A 22781-nucleotide genomic window follows, 5' to 3' on the forward strand; every position below is an offset into this window, starting at 1 on the left:
AAGAGCATTATTGGATTACGTGTTAATTGATAGGCATGTGAAGGAGAGACTTTTGAATGTTAATGTGCTGAGAAGGGCAGCTGGAGGGATGTCTGCTCTTTCTCTTGTGAAGGTGAAGATTTGAAGAGGTTTTCAGAAAAGAAGAGAGAATGTTGGGGTGAAGAGAGTAGTGAGAGTAAGTGAGCTTGGAAAAGAGACTTGTGTGAGGAAGTACCAGGAGAGTTTGAGTTCAGAATGGCAAAAGGTGAGAGTAAATGACATAAGGGGAGTGGAGGAGGAATTGGATGTATTTAGGGAAGCTGTGATGGCTTGCGCAAAAGATGCTTGTGGCATGAGAAAGGTGGGAGATGGGCTGGGCAGACTAGAATGGGTAGTGAGTGGTGGGATGAAGAAGTAAGATTGTTAGTGAAAGAGAAGAGAGAGACGATTGGACGATTCTTGCTGGGAAGTAGTGCAAATGACAGGGGGATGTATAAAAGAAAGTGGCAGAAGGTCAAGAGAAAGGTGCAAGAGGTGAAAAAGAGGGCAAATGAGAGTTGGGGTGAGAGAGTATCATTAAATTTTAGGGAGTAGAGAAAGATGTTTTGGAAAGAGGTAAATAAAGTGCATAAGACAAGAGAACAAATGGGAACATTGGTGAAGGGGGCATATGGGGAGATAATAACAAGTAGTGGTGAAGTGAGAAGGAGGTGGTGTGAGTATATTAAAGGTTTGGTCAAGGTGGTGTGCAAAGTGAGAGGGTCAGGGAGAATGGTTGGGTAAACTGAAAAAGGTAATGAAAGCTTTGCAGAAAATGAAAGCCAGCAAGGCAGCAGGTTTGGATGGTATTGCAGCAGAATTTATAAAAAAATGGGGTGACTTGTGTTGTTGATTGGTTGGTGAGGATATTCAATGCATGTATGGTTCATGGTGAAGTGCCTGAGGATTGGTGAAATGCATGCATAGTGCCATTGTACAAAGGCGAAGGGGATAAAATGTGAGTGTTCAAATTACAGAGGTATAAGTTTGTTGGGTATTCCTGGGAAATTATATGGGAGGGTATTGATTGAGAGGGTGAAGGCATGTAGAGAGCATCAGATTGGGGAAGAGCAGTGTGGTTTCAGAAGTGATGGAGGATCTGTGGATCAGGTGTTTGCTTTGAAGAATGTATGTCAGAGATACTCTGAGAAGCAGATGTCTTTGTATGTAGCATTTATGGATTTGGAGAAGGCATATGATAGAGTTGATAGAGATGCTTTGTGGAGGGTATTAAGAGTATATGGTGTGGGAGGTAAGTTGCTAGAAGCAGTGAAAAGTTTTTGCCAAGGATATAAGGCATGTGTACAAGGAGGAAGAGAGGAAAGTGATTGGTTCCCAATGAATGTCGGTTTGTGGCAGGGGTGTGTGATGTCTCCATGATTGTTTAAATTGTTTATGGATGGGGTTGTTAGGGAGGTGAATGCAAGAGTTTTGGATAGAGGGGCAAGTATGCAGTCTGTTGTAGATGAGAGGGCTTGGGAAGTGAGTCAGCTGTTGTTCGCTGATGATACAGCACTGGTGGCTAATTTGAGTGAGAAACTGCAGAAGCTGGTGACTGAATTTGGTAAATTGTGTGAAAGAAGAAAGCTGAGAGTATATGTGAACAAGAGCAAGGTTATTAGGTTCAGTAGGGTTGAAGGACAAATTAATTGGGAGGTATGTTTAAATGGAGAAAACTGGAGGAAGTGAAGTGTTTTAGATATCTAGGAGTGGATTTAGCAGCAGAAGGAACCATGGAAGCAGAAGTTAGTCACAAGAGCAGCAGAAGGAACCATGGAAGCGGAAGTGAGTCACAGGATGGGGGAGGGGGCAAAGGTTCTGGGAGCGTTGAAGAATGTGTGGAAGGCGAGAACGTTATCTCGGAGAGCAAAGATGGATATGTCTGAAGGAATAGTGGTTCCAACAATGTGATATGGTTGTGAGGCATGGGCTATAGATAAGGTTATGCAGAGGAAGGAGATTGTGTTGGAAATGAAATGTTTGAGGACAATATGTGATGTGTGGTGGTTTGATGGAGTGAGTAATGAAAGGGTAAGAGAGATGTGTAGTAATAAAAAAAGTGTGGTTGAGAGAGCAGAAGAGGGTGTGTTGAAATGGTTTGGTCACATGGAGAGAATAAGTGTGGAAAGATTGACAAAGAGGATATATATGTCAGAAGTAGAGGGAACAAGGAGAAGCTGGAGACCTAATTGGAGGTGGAAGGATAAAGTGAAAATGTTTTGAGCGATCAGGGCTTGAGCATACAGGAGCTTGAAAGGAGTGCAAGGAATAGAGTGAGTTGGAACGATGCGGTATACCAGGGTCAACATGCTGTCAGTGGATTGAACCAGGGCATGTGAAGCGTCTGGGGTGAACCATGAGAATTTTTGTGGGGCCTGGATGTGGAAAGGGAGCTGTGGTTTCCGTGCATTACACATGACAGCTAGAGACTTCTTGTGAACGAGTGTGGCCTTTTTTGTCTTTTCCTAGCTCTGCCTTGCACGGGGATGCTATTTTATGTGTGGCAGGGTGGTGACGGGAATAGATGAAGGCAGCAAGTATGAATATGTACATGTGTATATGTCTGTGTATGTATACATTGCAATGTATTGGTGTGTATATGTGCATGTGTGGGTATTTATATATGTACATGGATATGTGGGTGAGTTGGGCCATTCTTTCATCTGTTCCCTTGCTCTACCTCACTAACACAGGAGATGGCAATGATGTAAAATAATAATAATGATAAAAAACTAAGAGTGGTTTGGGAATGTCTTGGGAGTAAAGTCAGGGGTTAGTGAGAGGACAAGAGCAAGGGAAGGAGTAGCACTACTCCTGAATCAAGAGTTGTGGGAGTATGTGATAGAGTGTAAGAAAGTAAATTCTAGATTGATATGGGTAAAAGTGAAAGTTGATGGAGAGAGATGGGTGATTATTGGTGCATATGCACCTGGGCATGAGAAGAAAGATCATGAGAGGCAAGTGTTTTGGGAGCAGCTGAATGAGTGTGTTAGTGGTTTTGATGCAAAAGACTGGGTTATAGTGATGGGTGATTTGAATGCATAGGTGAGTAATGTGACAGTTGAGGGAATAATTGGTATACATGGAGTGTTCAGTGTTGTAAATGGAAATGGTGAAGAGCGTGTAGATTTATGTGCTGAAAAAGGACTGGTGATTGGGAATACCTGGTTTAAAAAGCGAGATATACATAAGTATACGTATGTAAGTAGGAGAGATGGCCAGAGAGCGTTATTGGATTACGTGTTAATTGATAGACGCACGAAAGAGAGACTTTTGGATGTTAATGTGCTGAGAGGTGCAACTGGAGGGATGTCTGATCATTATCTTGTGGAGGCTAAGGTGAAGATTTGTGGGGGTTTTCAGAAAAGAAGAGAGAATGTTGGGGTGAAGAGAGTGGTGAGAGTAAGTGAGCTTGGGAAGGAGACTTGTGTGAGGAAGTACCAGGAGAGACTGAGTACAGAATGGAAAAAGGTGAGAACAAAGGAGGTAAGGGGAGTGGGGGAGGAATAGGATGTATTTAGGGAAGCAGTGATGGCTTGCGCAAAAGATGCTTGTGGCATGAGAAGTATGGGAGGTGGGTTGATTAGAAAAGGTAGTGAGTGGTGGATGAAGAAGTAAGATTATTAGTGAAAGAGAAGAGAGAGGCATTTGGACGATTTTTTCAGGGAAAAAATGCAAATGAGGGGAGAGGTATAAAAGAAAGAGGCAGGAGGTCAAGAGAAAGGTGCAAGAGGTGAAAAAGAGGGCAAATGAGAGTTGGGGTGAGAGAGTATCATTAAATTTCAGGGAGAATAAAAAGATGTTTTGGAAGGAGGTAAATAAAGTGCGTAAGACAAGGGAGCAAATGGGAACTTCAGTGAACGGGGCTAATGGGGATGTGATAACAAGTAGTGGTGATGTGAGAAGGAGATGGAGTGAGTATTTTGAAGGTTTGTTGAATGTGTTTGATGATAGAGTGGCAGATATAGGGTGTTTTGGTCGAGGTGGTGTGCAAAGTGAGAGGGTTAAGGAAAACGATTTGGTAAATAGAGAAGAGGTAGTAAAAGCTTTGCGGAAGATGAAAGCCGGCAAGGCAGCAGGTTTGGATGGTATTGCAGTGGAATTTATTAAAAAGAGGGGTGACTGTATTGTTGACTGGTTGGTAAGGTTATTTAATGTATGTATGATTCATGGTGAGGTGCCTGAGGATTGGCGGAATGCTTGCATAGTGCCATTGTACAAAGGCAAAGGGGATAAGAGTGAGTGCTCAAATTACAGAGGTATAAGTTTGTTGAGTATTCCTGGTAAATTATATGGGAGGGTATTGATTGAGAGGGTGAAGGCATGTACAGAGCATCAGATTGGGGAAGAGCAGTGTGGTTTCAGAAGTGGTAGAGGATGTGTGGATCAGGTGTTTGCTTTGAATAATGTATGTGAGAAATACTTAGAAAAACAAGTGGATTTGTATGTAGCATTTATGGATCTGGAGAAGGCATATGATAGAGTTGATAGAGATGCTCTGTGGAAGGTTTTAAGAATATATGGTGTGGGAGGCAAGTTGTTAGAAGCAGTGAAAAGTTTTTATCGAGGATGTAAGGCATGTGTACGTGTAGGAAGAGAGGAAAGTGATTGGTTCTCAGTGAATGTAGGTTTGCGGCAGGGGTGTGTGATGTCTCCATGGTTGTTTAATTTGTTTATGGATGGGGTTGTTAGGGAGGTGAATGCAAGAGTTTTGGAAAGAGGGGCAAGTATGAAGTCTGTTGTGGATGAGAGAGCTTGGGAAGTGAGTCAGTTGTTGTTCGCTGATGATACAGCGCTGGTGGCTGATTCATGTAAGAAACTGTAGAAGCTGGTGACTGAGTTTGATAAAGTGTGTGAAAGAAGAAAGTTAAGAGTAAATGTGAATAAGAGCAAGGTTATTAGGTACAGTAGGGTTGAGGGTCAAGTCAATTGGGAGGTAAGTTTGAATGGAGAAAAACTGGAGGAAGTAAAGTGTTTTAGATATCTGGGTGTGGATCTGGCAGCGGATGGAACCATGGAAGCGGAAGTGAATCATAGGGTGGGGGAGGGGGCGAAAATTCTGGGAGCATTGAAGAATGTCTGGAAGTTGAGAACATTATCTCGGAAAGCAAAAATGGGTATGTTTGATGGAATAGGTGTTCCAACAATGTTGTATGGTTGCGAGGCGTGGGCTATGGATAGAGTTGTACGCAGGAGGGTGGATGTGCTGGAAATGAGACGTTTGAGGACAGTATGGGGTGTGAGGTGGTTTGATCGAATAAGTAATGTAAGGGTAAGAGAGATGAAAGAAAAAGAGTGTGGTTGAGAGAGCAGAAGAGGGTGTTTTGAAATGTTTTGGTCACATGGAGAGAATGAGTGAGGAAAGATTGACCAAGAGGATATATGTGTCAGAGGTGGAGGGAACGAGGAGAAGTGGGAGACCAAATTGGAGGTGGAAAGATGGAGTGAAAAAGATTTTGAGTGATCGGGGCCTGAACATGCAGGAGGGTGAAAGGTGTGCAAGGAATAGAGTGAATTGGAACAATGTGGTATACCGGGGTCGACGTGCTGTTAATGGATTGAACCAGGGCATGTGAAGCATCTGGGGTAAACCATGGAAAGTTGTGTGAGGCCTGGATGTGGAAATGGAGCTGTGGTTTCGGTGCATTATTACATGACAGCTAGAGACTGAGTGTGAACGAATGGGGCCTTTGGTGTCTTTTCCTAGTGCTACCTCGCACACATGAGGGGGGAGGGGGTTGTTATTCCATGTGTGGCGGGGTGGCAATGGGAACAAATAAAGACAGACAGTATGAATTATGTACATGTGTGTATATGTATATGTCTGTGTGTGTATATATATATATGTGTACATTGAGATGTATAGGTATGTATATTTGCGTGTGTGGACGTGTATGTATATACATGTGTATGTGGGCGGGTTGGGCCATTCTTTCGTCTGTTTCCTTGCGCTACCTCGCTAACGCGGGAGACAGCGACAAAGCAAAATAAATAAATAATAAATAAAAAACTAAGTCAGACAGTTGAGATTCCCACTAAATAGTTGGTTAACTGAAAATCACCATTGGAATTGTACGTCAAGAGTTTTTGTCTCGAGAATTTTCTGTGGCCCATGGTGATTTTTTATGTTGATGATACCCATGTCACATATTGATTTTAATTTGTTGATAGATAATTTACAGGTTTTTCTTGATTTTTTAAGCATGCTCTCTAATAGACTGCTCTTTTCTTTGTTTCATAGCAAGAAAGTGACAGCAGCAGCTCATTTGAGGTAACATCAGAAGAACTAGAACAAGAATACCTGAGTTATTTGCAGTGGGCATACATTGATCACAGCAGCATGGAAGCCTTCAATATTCAACTTAAAGAATTGCAGGTCTGATTTTATCATGAGCCACTCCCCGAAGGAAGTCGTGAAGGGAATGGGTGTCTGAGATATAGATAGATTTTCATTTTTGATAGAAAGCCATCTTTATGAAATTTTTATTTTTCTTTATTATGAAGCACCAAAAGGACAACATGGTCTTTTATATATTCCTTCAACCTCTCTCCCTTTTCACATGCTGCATTCCATATCCCTCAGACATCTTGTTCTTAGCTTCCATAGGAACTCATCTTCCATACATTTCTGCCAGTGTCCTGAGTTCTCAGTTGTTTTCCAATCTCTTACTGATTCAAACCATTCTAACCTTAGTCAACTTTGATCCTTATACCTCCATTATGTGCAAAATAGTCTGGTCCTGTTTTCAGGAACTGAGAATTACCATGGGAGTTGTTGCTTCTTCTTACAAGTGTATTTTTAACAATTTGGACTTTATAAATCCAAGAATAACCATTCCCAAGCTGAATTATGATATTTTGAACTTAGAAATAAGTAAAAACTAACTGGCCAATTTTATTATGAGTTCTTTCATATCTTTTGCTTTACTACAGTCAAAATAGTGGTGTAATGTATAGTTCTTACATTTATCATCCATACAGCACTGGTGGCTGATTCATGTGAGAAACTGCAGAAGCTGGTGACTGAGTTTGGTAAAGTGTGTGAAAGAAGAAAGTTGAGAGTAAATGTGAATAAGAGCAAGGTTATTAGGTACAGTAGGGTTGAGGGTCAAGTCAGTTGGGAGGTAAGTTTGAATGGAGAAAAACTGGAGGAAGTGAAATGTTTCAGATATCTGGGAGTGGATTTGGCAGCGGATGGAACCATGAAAGCAGAAGTGAATCATAGGGTGGGGGAGGGGGCAAATATTCTGGGAGCCTTGAAGAATGTCTGGAAGTTGAGAACATTATCTCGGAAAGCAAAAATGGGTATGTTTGAAGGAATAGTGGTTCCAACAATGTTGTATGGTTGTGAGGCGTGGGCTATGGATAGAGTTGTGCGCAGGAGGGTGGATGTGCTGGAAATGAGATGTTTGAGGACAATATGTGGTGTGAGGTGGTTTGTTCGAGTAAGTAATGTAAGGGTACGAGAGATGTTTGGTGATAAAAAGAGTGTGGTTGAGAGAGCAGAAGAGGGTGTTTTGAAATGGTTTGGTCACATGGAGAGAATGAGTGAGGAAAGATTGACCAAGAGGATATATATGTGTCAGAGGTGGAGGGAGCGAGGAGAAGTGGGAGACCAAATTGGAGGCAGAAAGATGGAGTGAAAAAGATTTTGAGTGATCGGGGCCTGAACATGCAGGAGGGTGAAAGGCATGCAAGGAATAGAGTGAATTGGAACGATGTGGTACACTGGGGTCGACGTGCTGTCAATGGATTGAACCAGGGCATGTAAAGCGTCTGGGGTAAACCATGGAAAATTGTGTGGGGCCTGGATGTGGAAAGGGAGCTGTGGTTTCGGTGCATTATTACATGACAGCTAGAGAATGAGTGTGAACGATTGGGGCCTTTGTTGTCTTCCTAGTGCTACCTTGTGCACATGAGGGGGGAAGGGGTTGTTATTTCATGTGTGGTGGGGCAGCGATGGGAATGAATAAAGGCAGACAATATGAATTATGTACATGTGTATATATGTATATGTCTGAGTGTGTATATATATATATGTTTACGTTGAGATGTATAGGTATGTATATTTGCGTGTGTGGACGTGTATGTATATACATGTGTATGTGGGTGGGTTGGGCCATTCTTTTGTCTGTTTCCTTGTGCTACCTTGCTAACGCGGGAGACAGCGCAAAGCAAATAAATACTTGTTTGCCATTTTCCACATTACAAGGTACTGCTTGGTACACATGAATAAATGTCCTCATTTGTTCACATCCACTTTCTAGCCAGCTAGCCCCATTTTCCTTAATTAGACTCCAGACATTTCCATCATTTCCCCCACCCACTCCATAAGCCCTAGTGCAACCCATTGACATCATGTCATCCCCAGTAAACCACATCATTCCAGTTCACAGTATCCATTCACTCCTTGCACCCTCCTGCATATTCAGGCCATGAGCCTTCCTAGCATCTTTCACTTTATCCTTTGACTTCCTCCTTGGTTTTCCCCTCTTTCTTCCACTTCTGACATGTATATCCTCTTAGTCAACCTTTCATCATTCATTCTTTCCGTGTGTCCTAACCATTTCACCACATGCTTTTCAGCTCTCATACATACTCTTCTTACCACCACCCCTCTCTCTCTTACCTTATCATTTCTTATTTCAGTCCCTTTCCTTACATCACATATTGTCCTCACACATTCATTTCTAAGTTACAATGGAAAGGCTGGAGGCTTTGAATTTGCCATGTTTGCATGAGAGAAGAGTGAGAAGTGACTTGATGACAACCTTTATTTTATAACATCGAACAACCAGGAGACATAATGTGAAATTAACCTTGGAGCACTATCCTTAGGTCTGTCAGACCTGATGTTTTTCAAAGTTTATTTGTTCTACAAGAGTCCCATATGGGACCACATGGGTCCTTTTGTCTTCAGTTTTTGTTGGGATATTGCCGAGGGAGGTTGCGTCACTCTGATCTTATCCTTTCTTTGTGTTGTATGGTGTTCGAGTATGATACACTCATGGATAATGATAGTGCAAGGGGTCAACATTTTGTCAGGAGTTCTTATGATGGGCTTTGTTGTTTAAGATAAGGTGAGATAGCCTAAGAGGCAGTGAACTCCAGGAGGTGCAGGATTATAGTGGGGAAGGAGAGGTCAAGTGAGGTGGGCTGAGAAATAGGAGATAATCTTGGCAGGAGACCCTTGTGAAAGTGCTTGAGATGAAACAGGAGCACATAGAGGAAGTGTGTGGCTGTTGGGTCGACGTGTAGCTCCTCTGGGAAGCAGGTGTGGCATTTGCTATACCTCCTTGATGAGTGAGTGACGGCTTCCTGTTTGTCCTTGGGTTGCATTAATGTTGTGGTCGTGCTTGTTGGTCTCATTGTTACAGCTGTTTCTTATAACGTATGGAGGCATTGCTACCTGCTTGACTGTAGTCCAACAGTTATGCCCAGGAATATAGGAAGCATGGAGGACAGATCATGAAGGCGGTCTGGGAGGTGGTATCACTCTTTGGAATAGGAAATGTCTCTGATTGGTGCGGTGATACAGAGGTATATAAGAGGCAGGGAGGACGGATCATTAAGGCAATCTGGGAGTTGTCCCTCTCGGGAATAGGAAATAGTGCTGATTGATGCATCCATGGGGTGAGCCCTCAAGCTTATTTTCTTAGGAAGTACCAGGTCTGGTGAGTTCACATTCCATGACCTTCAGTAATGTTAGGTAGCCATCAATGAGATGACACTTTTTGGATTAACACTTGGGTCACTAAATTGCTAGAGGTGACATTTTAAGGGGACTATAGAGGATGGGCGTGCCCAATTAGAAAAAAGCTTGTGGTCAGTGGACTGAAAGGTTGCAGAAATGGTTTATTTTTAGTGAGCAGATTCAGTTCAAGTGTGTTAGAAGAGTGGTCGTGATAGGAACGCAGGTAGGGTTTTTGATTTAAGAAAAGGTCTTGGCTCCTGCAGAATCATTGTAGTTAGAGCATAACAAATACTTTTAATTTGAAATCCCTTGTGTAGAGGATCTCAGCACTTGGAGGATAAGAGAGTGCAGCTTCATAGCAAGAAGTTAAATAGTTGAAGATTTGTACATAGAGGAATTTGGGGGAAATAAACAAAACATAAAAGCAAGGTAACAGAAAGTAGAGAGATTCTGAGGCAGATGGCATCAAAGTTAGAAGACTCATGATCCAGGAGGTGAGGAATAGGTGTTTGTGTATTACAATAGGCACAAACTACATGCTTGGAGCAGAAATGATAATAGAGATTATAGTTGGAGATCTGATAGCATAGAAGAGAAGCTGCCTTGGACAGTTGAATTTCAGATAAAACTTAAAAATCAGTGAAGAAAGTAATCAGATGGTATCTTACAAAGGTAAGATAAAAATTAGGACTGTGATTGTTGCACAGGTACTAGACAGAATGGTGTTCAAAAGAGGAGAGGCTACTAGAGAGACCACAAATCTTCCAAGAGTGAATAGAAAAAGATCCAATAGAGAGGGAAAGTTATGGGAGGGCTCTGTACTACTACTGTCAGAGCCCTTACTCGCATTGGTAATAGAGCCAGGCGAAAACCCAGAGATTCTTAGCACTCCATGATGCCGGGGACTAGGACCCATAGATTGTTGGACTCTGTCATGATTATATTAAAAAATGTTTGAGAGGACAGGAGTTACCAAGAGTACTTATGTGAAAGAAATAAGCAAGGATTGAATGGGAGTACAGTGCTTGTAAGAAGATGGCAAGATTAGCCCAGTAGTTACTCCTTCCTTAGCTCCTGTCCTCTCACCAACCCCTGACTTTACTTCCAAGATATTTCCAAACCATTCTTCCCTTGAGTTTTGTTTCACTGAGAGTCAGAACATCCAAGTTTCTTTCCTCAAACATACTACCTGTCTCTCTCTTCTCATCTTGGTTACATCCACACATTCAGACACCCCAATCTGAGCCTTCGAGAAGGATGAGTACTCCCTGCCTGACTCTTGTTTCCTCTTTAGAAACTGAAATGCATCATATGAAAATTTTTATGCTCTCCATTTCCTGTGTTAACAAGGTACTGTGAAGAATAGACTAAGAATGTCTCATTTTTTCACATCCACTCAAGCCTTCAAGTATGATGCACCAGAACCAGATCTTCAAATGTACAAACAGACCTCACAAACTTTACTGTGGTTTCCCATGACTGCTTCATGTGCTCCTTTTCAGCTCACTGACAGCACATCATTCCCTGCATGCCATATCTCTACAATTTGTTATATGTTTTGCATGTCTCTCATCTTCCTGCATGTTCAGACACTGAACCCTCAGTGTTTTTCACTCCATCCTTCCATCTTGGGGTCTCTCATTTCTTTTTTCCTTCCAAATCTGATTTATATACCCTTTTAGTCAGTCTCTCCACACTCATTTTCTCTATATGTCCAGGCCATTTCAGCACACCCTCCCCAGCTCTCTCATACATACTTTTCTCACTACTGGACCTCTCTTTCTCCATAAAATTTCTTATTCAGTCAACCCTCTTCACCACATAGTTTCCTCAACACATCTACCCTCTTCTCTGTTTTTCTCTGAGGCTCATGCCTTTCATTCATACAACCCCAGCAGAAATGCTGTACCATCAAACATACCCATCTTTGCCCTTAAAGACATTCATCTATCTTTCCACACAATCCTCAGTGTGCCCAGGCCCTTTGCCCCCTCACCCACTCATAGGCTCACTTCAGCTCCTATTTCACTGATACACCTAACACACTTGCTTTTATTCATATATACATATTTTCACACACTTTCAAACTTGGATGCCAGTTTCTGTACTTAATCACTTTGATTTTCCAACAGCACTGTTTCATCAGTAAGCAACAACTGATTCACTTACCAGGTACCCCCAAAGGTTTGCATACGTACTCCTATCGAAGACCCCATCCTTTCCTCCTCCCTCCTTCCTTTCCCTTCCCCATTCAAACTCAGACCCCAAATAACTTACCTCATTTCATTGCTGTACTTAACTGCTTTTATTCACATTTACTCCTGACTTTCTTTCACACTTCCAAACTCATACATTAGCTTCTGCATTTCATTTGCCAACAGCACTGTACCATCAACAAAAAAGAACTGTTTCACCTGCCAGATCCCTCAATAGACTGCATACTTGCTCTTCTTGAAAACCCCATCCTCATCCCCCTCTCATCTCCTCCCCTGCCCTTTCACTTTTCCAAAACCATCCTCTTCCATCCCCCTGTCCCCTGTGCTCTCAAAACTGACATACATGTGATCATGTTATGATTACAGCTTATGGCATTTTGTTGTATTTTTCATGAGTAACAAAAAGGATTATTCAATATTTTATGGTTGTAATGTGTTGGTTGGGTGTATGGGTCGGGGGAATGTGAAGTGATAGTCATGAAAAGAGATTTGGTGAAGAAAGGAGGTGAAAAGGCTTGTATAAGATGAAATATGGTGAGAGAGTTGAAGTGGATATATATAGAAGTTAAAGTACTTAAGAAAAGGGGTAACTGCATCACTGAATTTTTATTTAAAATTTTCTTTGTATGTACGGATCATGGTAAGGTGCCTAAGAATTAGCAAAATGCATGTTTTATACCACTATATAAAGGCAGCGGGAACAAAGGTGAGTATTTGAATTATAGCAGCATAAGTTTTTAAAGTTATCCCTGGGATAGGGGAGAAAGAATACTGCCCATGCATTTCCCGCGTGTCATAGAATGCTACTAAAGGGGACGGGAGCAGGGGGCTAGAAACCCTCCCCTCCTTGTATTTTAACTTTCTGAAAGGGAGAAACGGAAGGAGTCATGCGGGGAGTGCTCATCCTCCTCGAAGGCTCAGATTGGGGTGTCTAAATGTGTGTGGATGTAATCAAGATGAAAAAAAGATAGGTAGTTTGTTTGAGGAAGTTACCTAGATGTTTTGGCTCATTGAAACGAAGGTCAAGGGTAAAGGGGAAGAGTGGTTTGGGAATGTCTTGGGAGTAAAGTCAGGGGTTGGTGAGAGGACAAGAGCAAAGGAAGGAGTAGCACTACTCCTGAAGGAGGAGTTAATGGGAGTATGTGATAGAGTGTAAGAAAGTAAACTCAGATTGATATGGGTAAAACTGAAAGTGGATGGAGAGAGATGGGTGATTATTGGTGCCTATGCACCTGGTCATGAGAAGAAAGATCATGAGAGCCAAGTGTTTTGGGAGCAGCTGAGTGAGTGTGTTAGCAGTTTTGTTTCATGAGACCAGGTTATAGTGATGGGTGATTTGAATGCAAAGGTGAGTAATGTGGCAGTTGAGGATATGATTAGTGTACATGGGGTGTTCAGTGTTGTAAATGGAAATGGTGAAGAGCTTGTAGATTTGTAAGCTGAAAAAGGACTGGTGATTGGGAATACCTGGTTTAAAAAGAGATTTACATAAGGGTAATTATGTAAGTAGGAGAGAAGACCAGGGAGGGTTATTGGATTATGTGCTAATTGATGGGCATGCGAAAGAGAGACTTTTGGATGTTAATGTGCTGAGAGGGGCAACTGGGGGAATGTCTGACCATTATCTTGTGGAGGCGAAGATGAAGATATGTAGAGGTTTTCAGAAAAGAAGAAAGAATGTTGGGGTGAAGAGAGTGGTGAGAGTAAGTGAGCTTGGAAAGGAGAATTGTGTGAGGAAGTATTAGGAGAGATTGAGTGTAGAATGGAAAAAGGTGAGAGCAAATGACGTAAGGGGAGTAGGGGAGGAATGGGATGTATTTAGGGAAGCAGTGAAGGCTTGCGCAAAAGATGCCTGTGACATGAGAAAGGTAGGAGGTGAGCAGATTAGAAAGGGTAGTGAAGAAGTAAAATTTTGAGGCAAGAGGTCAAGAGCAAGGTGCAAGAGGTGAAAAAGAGGGCAAATGAGAGTTTGGGTGGGAAAGTATCATTAGATTTTAGGGAAAGTAAAAAGGGAGGTGAATGCAAGAGTTTTGGAGAGAGGGGCAAGTATGCAGTCTGTTGCTGATAAGAGAGCATGAGAAGTGAGTCAATTATTGTTTGCTGATGATACGGCGCTGGTGGCTGATTCGTGTGTGAAACTGCAGAAGCTGGTGACTGAGTTTGGTAAAGTGTGTGAAAGAAGAAAGCTGAGAGTGAATGTGAATAAGAGCAAGGTTATTAGGTACAGTAGGGTTGAGGGACAAGTCAATTGGGAGGTAAGTTTGAATGGAGAAAAACTGGAGGAAGTGAAGTGTTTTAGATATTTGGGAGTGGATTTGGCAGCGGATGGAACCAAGGAAGCAGAAGTGAATCATAGGGTGGGGAAGGGGGTGAAAGTTCTAGGAGCGTTGAAAAATTTGTGGAAGTCGAGAACGTTATCTTGGAAAGCAAAAATGGGTATGTTTGAAGGAATAGTTTTTCCATCAGTGTTATATGGTTGTGAGGTGTGGGCTATAGATAGAGTTGTGCGGAGGAGGGTGGATGTGCTGGAAATGAAATGTTTGAGGACACTATGTGGTGTGAGGTGGTTTGATCGAGTAAGTAATGAAAGGGTAAGAGAGATGTGTGGTGATAAAAAGAGTGTGGTTGAGAGAGCAGAAGAGGGTGTTTTGAAATGGTTTGGTCATATGGAGAGAATGAGTGAGGAAAGATTGACAAAGAGGATATATGTGTCAGAGATGGAGGGAACGAGAAGTGGGAGACCAAATTGGAGGTGGAAAAATGGAGTGAAAAAGATTTTGAGTGATTGGGGCCTGAACATGCAGGAGGGTAAAAGGCGTGCAAGGAATAGAGTAAATTGGATTGATGTGGTATACCGGGGTCGACGTGCTGTCAGTGGATTGAACCAGGGCATGTGAAGCGTCTGAGGTAAACCATGGAAAGTATTGTGAGGCCTGGATGTTGAAAGGGAGCTGTGGTTTCGGTGCATTATACATGACAGCTAGAGACCGAGTTTTGATGAATGTGGCCTTTTGTGTCTTTTCATATCGCTACTTTCGCGCACATGCGGGGAAGGGGGTTGTCATTTCAGATGTGGCAGGGTGGCGACGGGAATGAATAAGGGCAGACAGTATGAATCATGTACATGTGTATATATGTATATGTCTGTGTGTGTATATATGTATGTGTATGTTGAAATATATAGGTATGTATATGTGCATGTATGGATGTGTATGTATATACATGTGTATGTGGGTGGGTTGGGCCATTTCTTTTGTCTGTTTCCTTGCGCTACCTCACTAACGCGGGAGAGAGCAACAAAGTATGATAAAAAAAAAATAAAAAGATGTTTTGGAAGGAGGTAAATAAAGTGCATAAGACAAGAGAACAAATGGGAAGGTCGGTAAAGGGGCAAATGGGGAGGTAATAACAAGTAGTAGTGAAGTGAGAGGGAGATGGAGTGAGTATTTTGAAGATTTGTTGAATGTGTGTGACGATAGATTAGCCGATTTAGGATGTTTGGTCAAGGTGGTGTGCAAAGTGAGAGGGTCGGGGAGAATGATTTGGTAAACAGAGAAGAGGTAGTGAAAGCTCTGAGGAAGATGAAAGCCAGCAAGGTGGTGGGTTTGGATGGTATTGCAGTGGAATTTATTAAAAAAGGGGGTGACTGTCTCGTTGACTGGTTGGTGAGGATATTCAATGTATGCTCAGTGAATGTAGGTTTGCGGCAGGGGTGTGTGATGTCTCCATGGTTGTTTAATTTGTTTATGGATGGGGTTGTTAGGGAGGTAAATGCAAGAGTCCTGGAAAGAGGGGCAAGTATGAAGTCTGTTGGGGATGAGAGAGCTTGGGAAGTGAGTCAGTTGTTGTTCGCTGATGATACAGCGCTGGTGGCTGATTCATGTGAGAAACTGCAGAAGCTGGTGACTGAGTTTGGTAAAGTGTGTGGAAGAAGAAAGTTAAGAGTAAATGTGAATAAGAGCAAGGTTATTAGGTACAGTAGGGTTGAGGGTCAAGTCAATTGGGAGGTGAGTTTGAATGGAGAAAAACTGGAGGAAGTGAAGTGTTTTAGATATCTGGGAGTGGATCTGTCAGCGGATGGAACCATGGAAGCGGAAGTGGATCATAGGGTGGGGGAGGGGGTGAAAATTTTGGGAGCCTTGAAAAATGTGTGGAAGTCGAGAACATTATCTCGGAAAGCAAAAATGGGTATGTTTGAAGGAATAGTGGTTCCAACAATGTTGTATGGTTGCGAGGCGTGGGCTATGGATAGAGTTGTGCGCAGGAGGATGGATGTGCTGGAAATGAGATGTTTGAGGACAATGTGTGGTGTGAGGTGGTTTGATCGAGTAAGTAACGTAAGGGTAAGAGAGATGTGTGGAAATAAAAAGAGCGTGGTTGAGAGAGCAGAAGAGGGTGTTTTGAAATGGTTTGGGCACATGGAGAGAATGAGTGAGGAAAGATTGACCAAGAGGATATATGTGTCGGAGGTGGAGGGAACGAGGAGAAGAGGGAGACCAAATTGGAGGTGGAAAGATGGAGTGAAAAAGATTTTGTGTGATCGGGGCCTGAACATGCAGGAGGGTGAAAGGAGGGCAAGGAATAGAGTGAATTGGAGCGATGTGGTATACAGGGGTTGACGTGCTGTCAGTGGAGTGAATCAAGGCATGTGAAGCGTCTGGGGTAAACCATGGAAAGCTGTGTAGGTATGTATATTTGCGTGTGTGGACGTGTGTATGTACATGTGATGATTCATGGTGAAGTGCCTGAGGATTGGCAGAATGCAGGTATAGTGCCATTGTACATAGGCAAAGGGGATAAAGGTGAGTGTTCAAATTACAGAGGTATAAGTTTGTTGAGTATTCCTGGGAAATTATATGGGTGGGTATTGATTGAGAGGGTCAAGGCATGTGCAGAGCACCAGATTGGGGAAGAGCAGTGTGGTTTCAGAAGTGGTAGAGGAAGTGTGGATCAGGTGTTTGCTTTGAAGAGTGTATGTGAAAAATACATAAAAAAGCAGATGGATTTGTATGTAGTATTTATGGATCTGGAGAAGGCATATGATAGAGCTGATAGAGATGCTCCGTGGAGGGTATTAAGAGTATATGATGTGGGAGGTACGTTGCTTGAAGCAATGAAAAGTTTTTATCGAGGATGTAAGGCATGTGTATGAGTAGGAAGAAAGGAAAGTGAGTGGTTCCCAGTGAATGTTGGTTTGTGGCAGCGATGTGTGATGTCTCCATGGTTGTTTATGGATGGAGTTGTTAGGGAGGTGAATGCAAGAGTTTTAGAGAGAGGGACAAGTATGCAGTCTGTTGTGGATGAGAGGGCTTGAGAAGTGAGTCAGTTGTTGTTCACTCATGATGTTGTGTTGGAGGTTGATACAGGTGAGAAGCTGCAGAAGTTGGTGACTGAGTTTGGTAAAGTGTTTGAAAGAAGAAAGCTGAGAGTAAATATGAATAAGAGCAAGGTTATTGGGTTCAGTAGGGCTGAGGGACAAGTCAATCAGGAGGTAAGTTTGAATGGAGAAAAACTGGAGGAAGTGAAGTGTTTTAGATATCTAGGAGTGTTTTTGGCAGTGGATGGAACCATGGAAGTGGAAGCGAGTCACTGGGTGGGGTAAGGGGTAAAGGTTCTGGGAGTGTTGAAGAATGTGTGGAAGGCGAAAACATTATCTCGGAGAACAAAAATGGGTGTGTTTGAAGGAATAGTGGTTCCAACAATGTTATATGGTAGTTTGGCATGGGCTATAGATAGGTTTGTGCAGTGGAGGGTGGATGTGTTGGAAATGAGATGTTTGAGGACAATATGTGGTGTAAGGTGGTTTGATCGAGTAAGTAATGAAAGGGTAAGAGAGATGTGTGGTGATAAAAAGAGTGTGGTTGAGAGAGCAGAAGAGGGTGTATTGAAATTGTTTGTTCACCTGGAGAGAATGAGTGAGGAAAGATTGACAAATAGGATATATGTATCAGAGGAGGAGGGAACGAGGAGAAGTGGAAGACCAAATTGGAAGTGGAAGGATGAAGTGAAAAAGATTTTGAGCAATCAGGGCTTGAACATACAGGAGGGTGAAAGGTGTGCATGGAATAGAGTGAATTGAAATTATATGGTATACCAGGGTCGACGTGCTGTCAATGGATTGAACTAGGGTATGTGAAGCATCTGGGGTAAACCATGAAAAGTTTTGTGGGGCCTAGATGTGGAAAAGGAGCTATGGTTTTGGTGCATTACACATGACAGCTAGAGACTGGGTGTGAACGAATGTGGCCTTTGTTGTCATTTCGTGGCGCTACCTCGCGCGAACGTGGGGGGAAGGGGGGTTTCATTTCATGTGTGGTGGGGTGGCGGCAGGAATGGATGAAGGCAGTATGTATGAATTTGTATGTGTGTATTTATGTGTATGTATACGTTGAAATGTATAGGTATGTATATACATGTGTATGTGGGTGGGTTGGGCCATTCTCTCATGTTTCCTTGCTATACCTCGCTAGCAGAAGAAACTATCAAAGTATAATAAACACAAGATAAAATAAGTTTTATAAGCGTGTCTGGAAACTTTATGGGAGAATGGTGATTGTGAGAATGGTGGCTTACTTGGAACATCAGCTTGGGAAGGAACAATGTGGTTTCAGGAGTGGTATAGGAGTTGTAGGTCAGGTTTTTTTTTTTGAAGAATGTGTGTGAGAAATGCTGAAAAGAAACATAAGTATTTGTATGTAGCATTCATGGATCTTGAAAAAGCTTATGATGGCATTCATAGAGGTGCATTATGGAAAGTGTTGTGAATATACGGTGTAGGAGTAAAGCTAATGGAAGCAGTAAGGAATTTTTAATGGAGATTATTAAGAAAGTGCCAGTTGGTAGAAAGGAGAATGAGTGGTGCCAAATGAAGGTTGGTCTATGACAGGGCTGTGTGATGTCACCATGCTCGTTTATTTGCTTTATAGATAGGGTAATGAGGTAGGTAAATGCAAGAGTCTTTGAAAAAGGGGCAAGTATGCACTCTGTAAGAGGTGAGGGGGTGTAAGACATTTGTAAGTTGTTGTTTGCTGATGACACAACACTAGTAGCAGATTCAAGGAAGAAACTGCTGAAGTTGGAGTCTCAGTTTGGGAGAGTGTGTGAAAGAAGAAAGTTGAGAGTAAAGTGAAGGTTATCAAGGTATTAGGTTGAGCAGTACAAGAGACAGGTTAGTTATAGTGAATTTGAATGGAGAAACTTGGGGGAAGTGAAGTGCTTTAGATACTTGAAAGTGGAAATGACAGTGAGTGGAACCATGGAAGCTGAGATGAGTCATAGGGTGGATAAGGGAGAGAATGTGTGGAGAGAGAGTTCACTACCTGGTAGGGTAAAAACGTTTAAAGGAATTGTAGTTCTGATGATATTGTGTGGATACGAGGATTAGGCTGTAGATATGAATGTATAGAAGAGGGTGAGTGTGTTGGAAATGAAATGTTTGAGGACAAATGTTTGATGTGATTAGGGTGATCAATTACATGATAATAAAGGGAGAGAGATGTAATAAGAGTGTGGTTGATTTGAAGAGGGCATGTTGTGATGGTATGGACATGGGGAGAATGAGGGGAGGTTGACAAAGAGTATATATGTGTCAGAAGTGGAGTGGACATGGAGAAGAGGGAGACTAAATTGGAGATGGAAGGATGGAGTTAAAAAGATTTTGAGTGCTCAGGGCCTGAACATGCAGGAGGATGAAGGCTCTGCACAAGATAGTGAATAGGAGTGGTGTGGTGTAAGGGGGGGCAGTTTGCTGTCAAGGGAATGAACCATGTCATATGAAGCAGCCAGGGGAAACCACAGAAATGTCTGAGAGGCATGTTTGTTAATAGGGGGCTGTGGTTCTGGTTCACTACACATGACAGCTAGAGAATGGATGTATGGATGTGAATAAGTTAGCCCTTTTCTTTGTCTGTTCCTGGCACTACCTATCCAAAGTGGGAAAATGCAAACAGATATGAAAAAAAGTGTACCTGTATGGTTTATTTGGTATTGATTGGAGATAACAGATACCTTTCTTCTCATCCTTTACAGACCCAGTTATCCTTCCTGGAGCAACAAGTGTGTGAAAAGCAGTTTGAGTTCAGTAGAAGAAAACAAATGGCTGAGGTCATCCATCACTACAACAAAGTCTTTATAGCTTACGAAAAACAAGAAAGTTTGCTTCAGGCTTTAGTTGGTTAGTGGAATTATAGTATGTGATGCCATAATAGATATGCAAATAAGAGTGATCAAGAGGTGATTGCTGTAAGACTTACATATTCCTTATTCTGAATTTTCTTGCAAAAGCACTAAGTTTAGCACTACTATAGGCCTGGACACAACTAAAAGAACAACCATAGAAAAGTACATTGCTCAGGATGCCCACTCTGGCAACATTGGACTCTGCTAGTGTGATTATGCTGTATTGTATTATCTATCTATCTACCTATCTATCTATGTATGTATCTATCTATCTATATCTTTGATGCCCATTTCCTTCGGGAACTCCCATCAAGGGGTGGCCACAGCTAAAGTCTCCACTAATCCCTGTCCTTACATACCTCCCTCACATACACCATTCCATCTTCCTCTTTCTCTCCCTCCAGTATTCCCTTTAACTGTTCTATCATACACTTTCCTTGTAAACTCCCTGTCTTGCATTCTTTCCACATGCCCAAACCACCTCAAAGTATTACATTTCACCCATTCTATCACTCCAGAATTCATTCCTTTGTCATTTCTTGTCATACTACATCTCTTATACCACCTTTCATTTCTTGTCATACTACATCTCTTATACCACCTTTCATTTCTTTCTTCATTCCATCTAGTCTCACCACATGGTCTTCTCAAATAGCTCATTTCCACAGCCTGGATTCTTGACCTCTGTGCCTCTTTCAGTCTCCATTATTTCAGCTGCATAGGTCAGGGTTGGGAGGACTATGTTGTCCCTTAATCCTCTTTTCAATTCCATACTTACACCTTTGCCCCTTAATATTCTGTTAAGGGACCCAGTGAGTCTTCTACCCTGTACTGCTCTCTCCCTTATCTTTCCTTCCATATCACCACTCTTACCCAAGACAGCTCCCAGATATTTACATTCCTTTATTTCTAACAGTCTTTTTTCCTGCATATCCACAGCACAATTTAGTACACTTTCTTCTTTCACTTTATTTGTTTTTACAAAATCTATACCTTCACTTCGTTTCCTTTCAAACACCATTACTTTACTTTTACTTGCATTTACTTTCAATCTCCTCCACTTAAACTCATCATAAAACACACTGACAACCTTCTGAAACTCCTCTTCACTCTCTGCAAACAGGCTTGCCACTAGCCACCATATCTCACTGCCACACTACATCTCTCCACCCCTTTTTCCTAGGTATGCTTTCATCTCTCTTATCACTAGTCCCTCCATGTACAGAGCATTAGATTGGGGAAGAGCAGTGTGGTTTCAAAAGTGGTAGAGGATGTGTGGATCAGATGTTTCCTTCAAAGGATGTATGTGAGAAATACTTAGCAAAACATAGATTTGTTTTTAGCATTTATGGATGTGGAAAAGGCATATGATAGGGTGGATAGAGAAGGATTGTGGAAGGTATTAAGAGTATGTGGTGTGGGAGGTAAGTTGCTGGATGTAATGAAAATTTTTACCAAGGATGTAAGGCATGTGTACGAGTAGAAAGAGAGGAAAGTGATTGGTTCCCCATGAATGTCAGGTTGTGGCAGGGGTGAGTGATGTCTCCCTGGTTGTTTAATTTGTTTATGGATGGAGTGGTTAGGGAGGTGAATGCAAGAGTTTTAGAGAGGGGAAAGTATGCAGTTTGTTGTGTATGAGAGGGCTTGGGAAGTCAGTTGTTGTTTGCTGATGATACAGTGCTAGTGGCTGATTCGGTGAGAAAATGCAGAAGTTGGTGACTGACTTTGGTAAAGTTTGTGAAAGAAGAAAGCTGAGAGTAAATGTTAATAAGAACAAGGTTATTAGGTTCAGTAGGGTTGAGGGACAAGTTATTTAGGAGGTAAGTTTGAATGGAGAAAAACTGGAAGAAGTGAAGTGTTTTAGATATCTGAGAGTGGATTTGGCATCGGATGGAAGCAGAAGTGAGTCACAGGGTGGGGGAGGGGGTGAAGGTTCTGGGAGCACTGAAGAATTTATGGAAGGCGAGAACGCTATGTTGAAGAGCAAAAATGGGTATGTTTGGAGGAATAATGGTTCCAACAATGTTATATGGTTGTGAGGCATGGACTATAGATACGGTTGTACGGAGGAGGGTGGATGTGTTGGAATTGAAATGTTTGAGGAAAGCATGTGGTGTGAGGTTGTTTGATTGAGTACATAATGAAAGGGTAAGAGGGTTGTGTGGTAATAAAATAACTGTGGTTGAGAGAGCAGAAGAGGGTGTGTTGAAATGGTTTGGTCACATGGAGAGAATGAGTGAGGAAAGATTGACAAAGAGGATATATGTGTCAGAGGTGAAGGGAACAAGGAGAAGTGAGAGAGCAAACTGGGGGTGGAAGGATGGAGTGAAAAATATTTTGAGTGATTTGGGCCTGAACATACAGGAGGGTGAAAGGAGTGCAAAGAATAGAGTGAATTGGAACAATGTGGTATACCAGGGTCAACATGCTGTCAATGGATTGACCCAAGGCATGTGAAATGTCTAGGGTAAACCATGGAAAGTTTTGTCAACCTTGGATGTGGAAGGGGAGCTGTGGTTTCAGTGCATTACATATGACAGCTAGAGACTGAGTGTGAGTGAATGTTGTCTTTTTTTGTCTTTTCCTAGCAATACCTCGCACACGCCAGGGAAGGGTGCTTTTTCATGTTTGGCAGGGTAGCAACAGCAATAGATGAAGGCAGCAAATATGACTTT

The 22781-nt window shown here is 42.2% G+C and overlaps 1 protein-coding gene across 1 annotated transcript in view; it reads left to right on the plus strand.

Annotated features, from left to right (window-relative positions):
- Positions 1-22781, plus strand: part of LOC139748899 (uncharacterized) — a 191019-nt gene that overhangs the window by 76491 nt on the left and 91747 nt on the right. Inside the window, exons 5-6 of the mRNA XM_071662266.1 lie at positions 6260-6394; positions 19957-20101. Of these exons, the coding sequence (XP_071518367.1) occupies positions 6260-6394; positions 19957-20101 (280 nt within the window). The remainder of the gene's footprint in view (positions 1-6259; positions 6395-19956; positions 20102-22781) is intronic.

Source organism: Panulirus ornatus, chromosome 1 (genome assembly GCF_036320965.1).
Source record: "Panulirus ornatus isolate Po-2019 chromosome 1, ASM3632096v1, whole genome shotgun sequence".
NCBI lineage: Eukaryota > Metazoa > Arthropoda > Malacostraca > Decapoda > Palinuridae > Panulirus > Panulirus ornatus.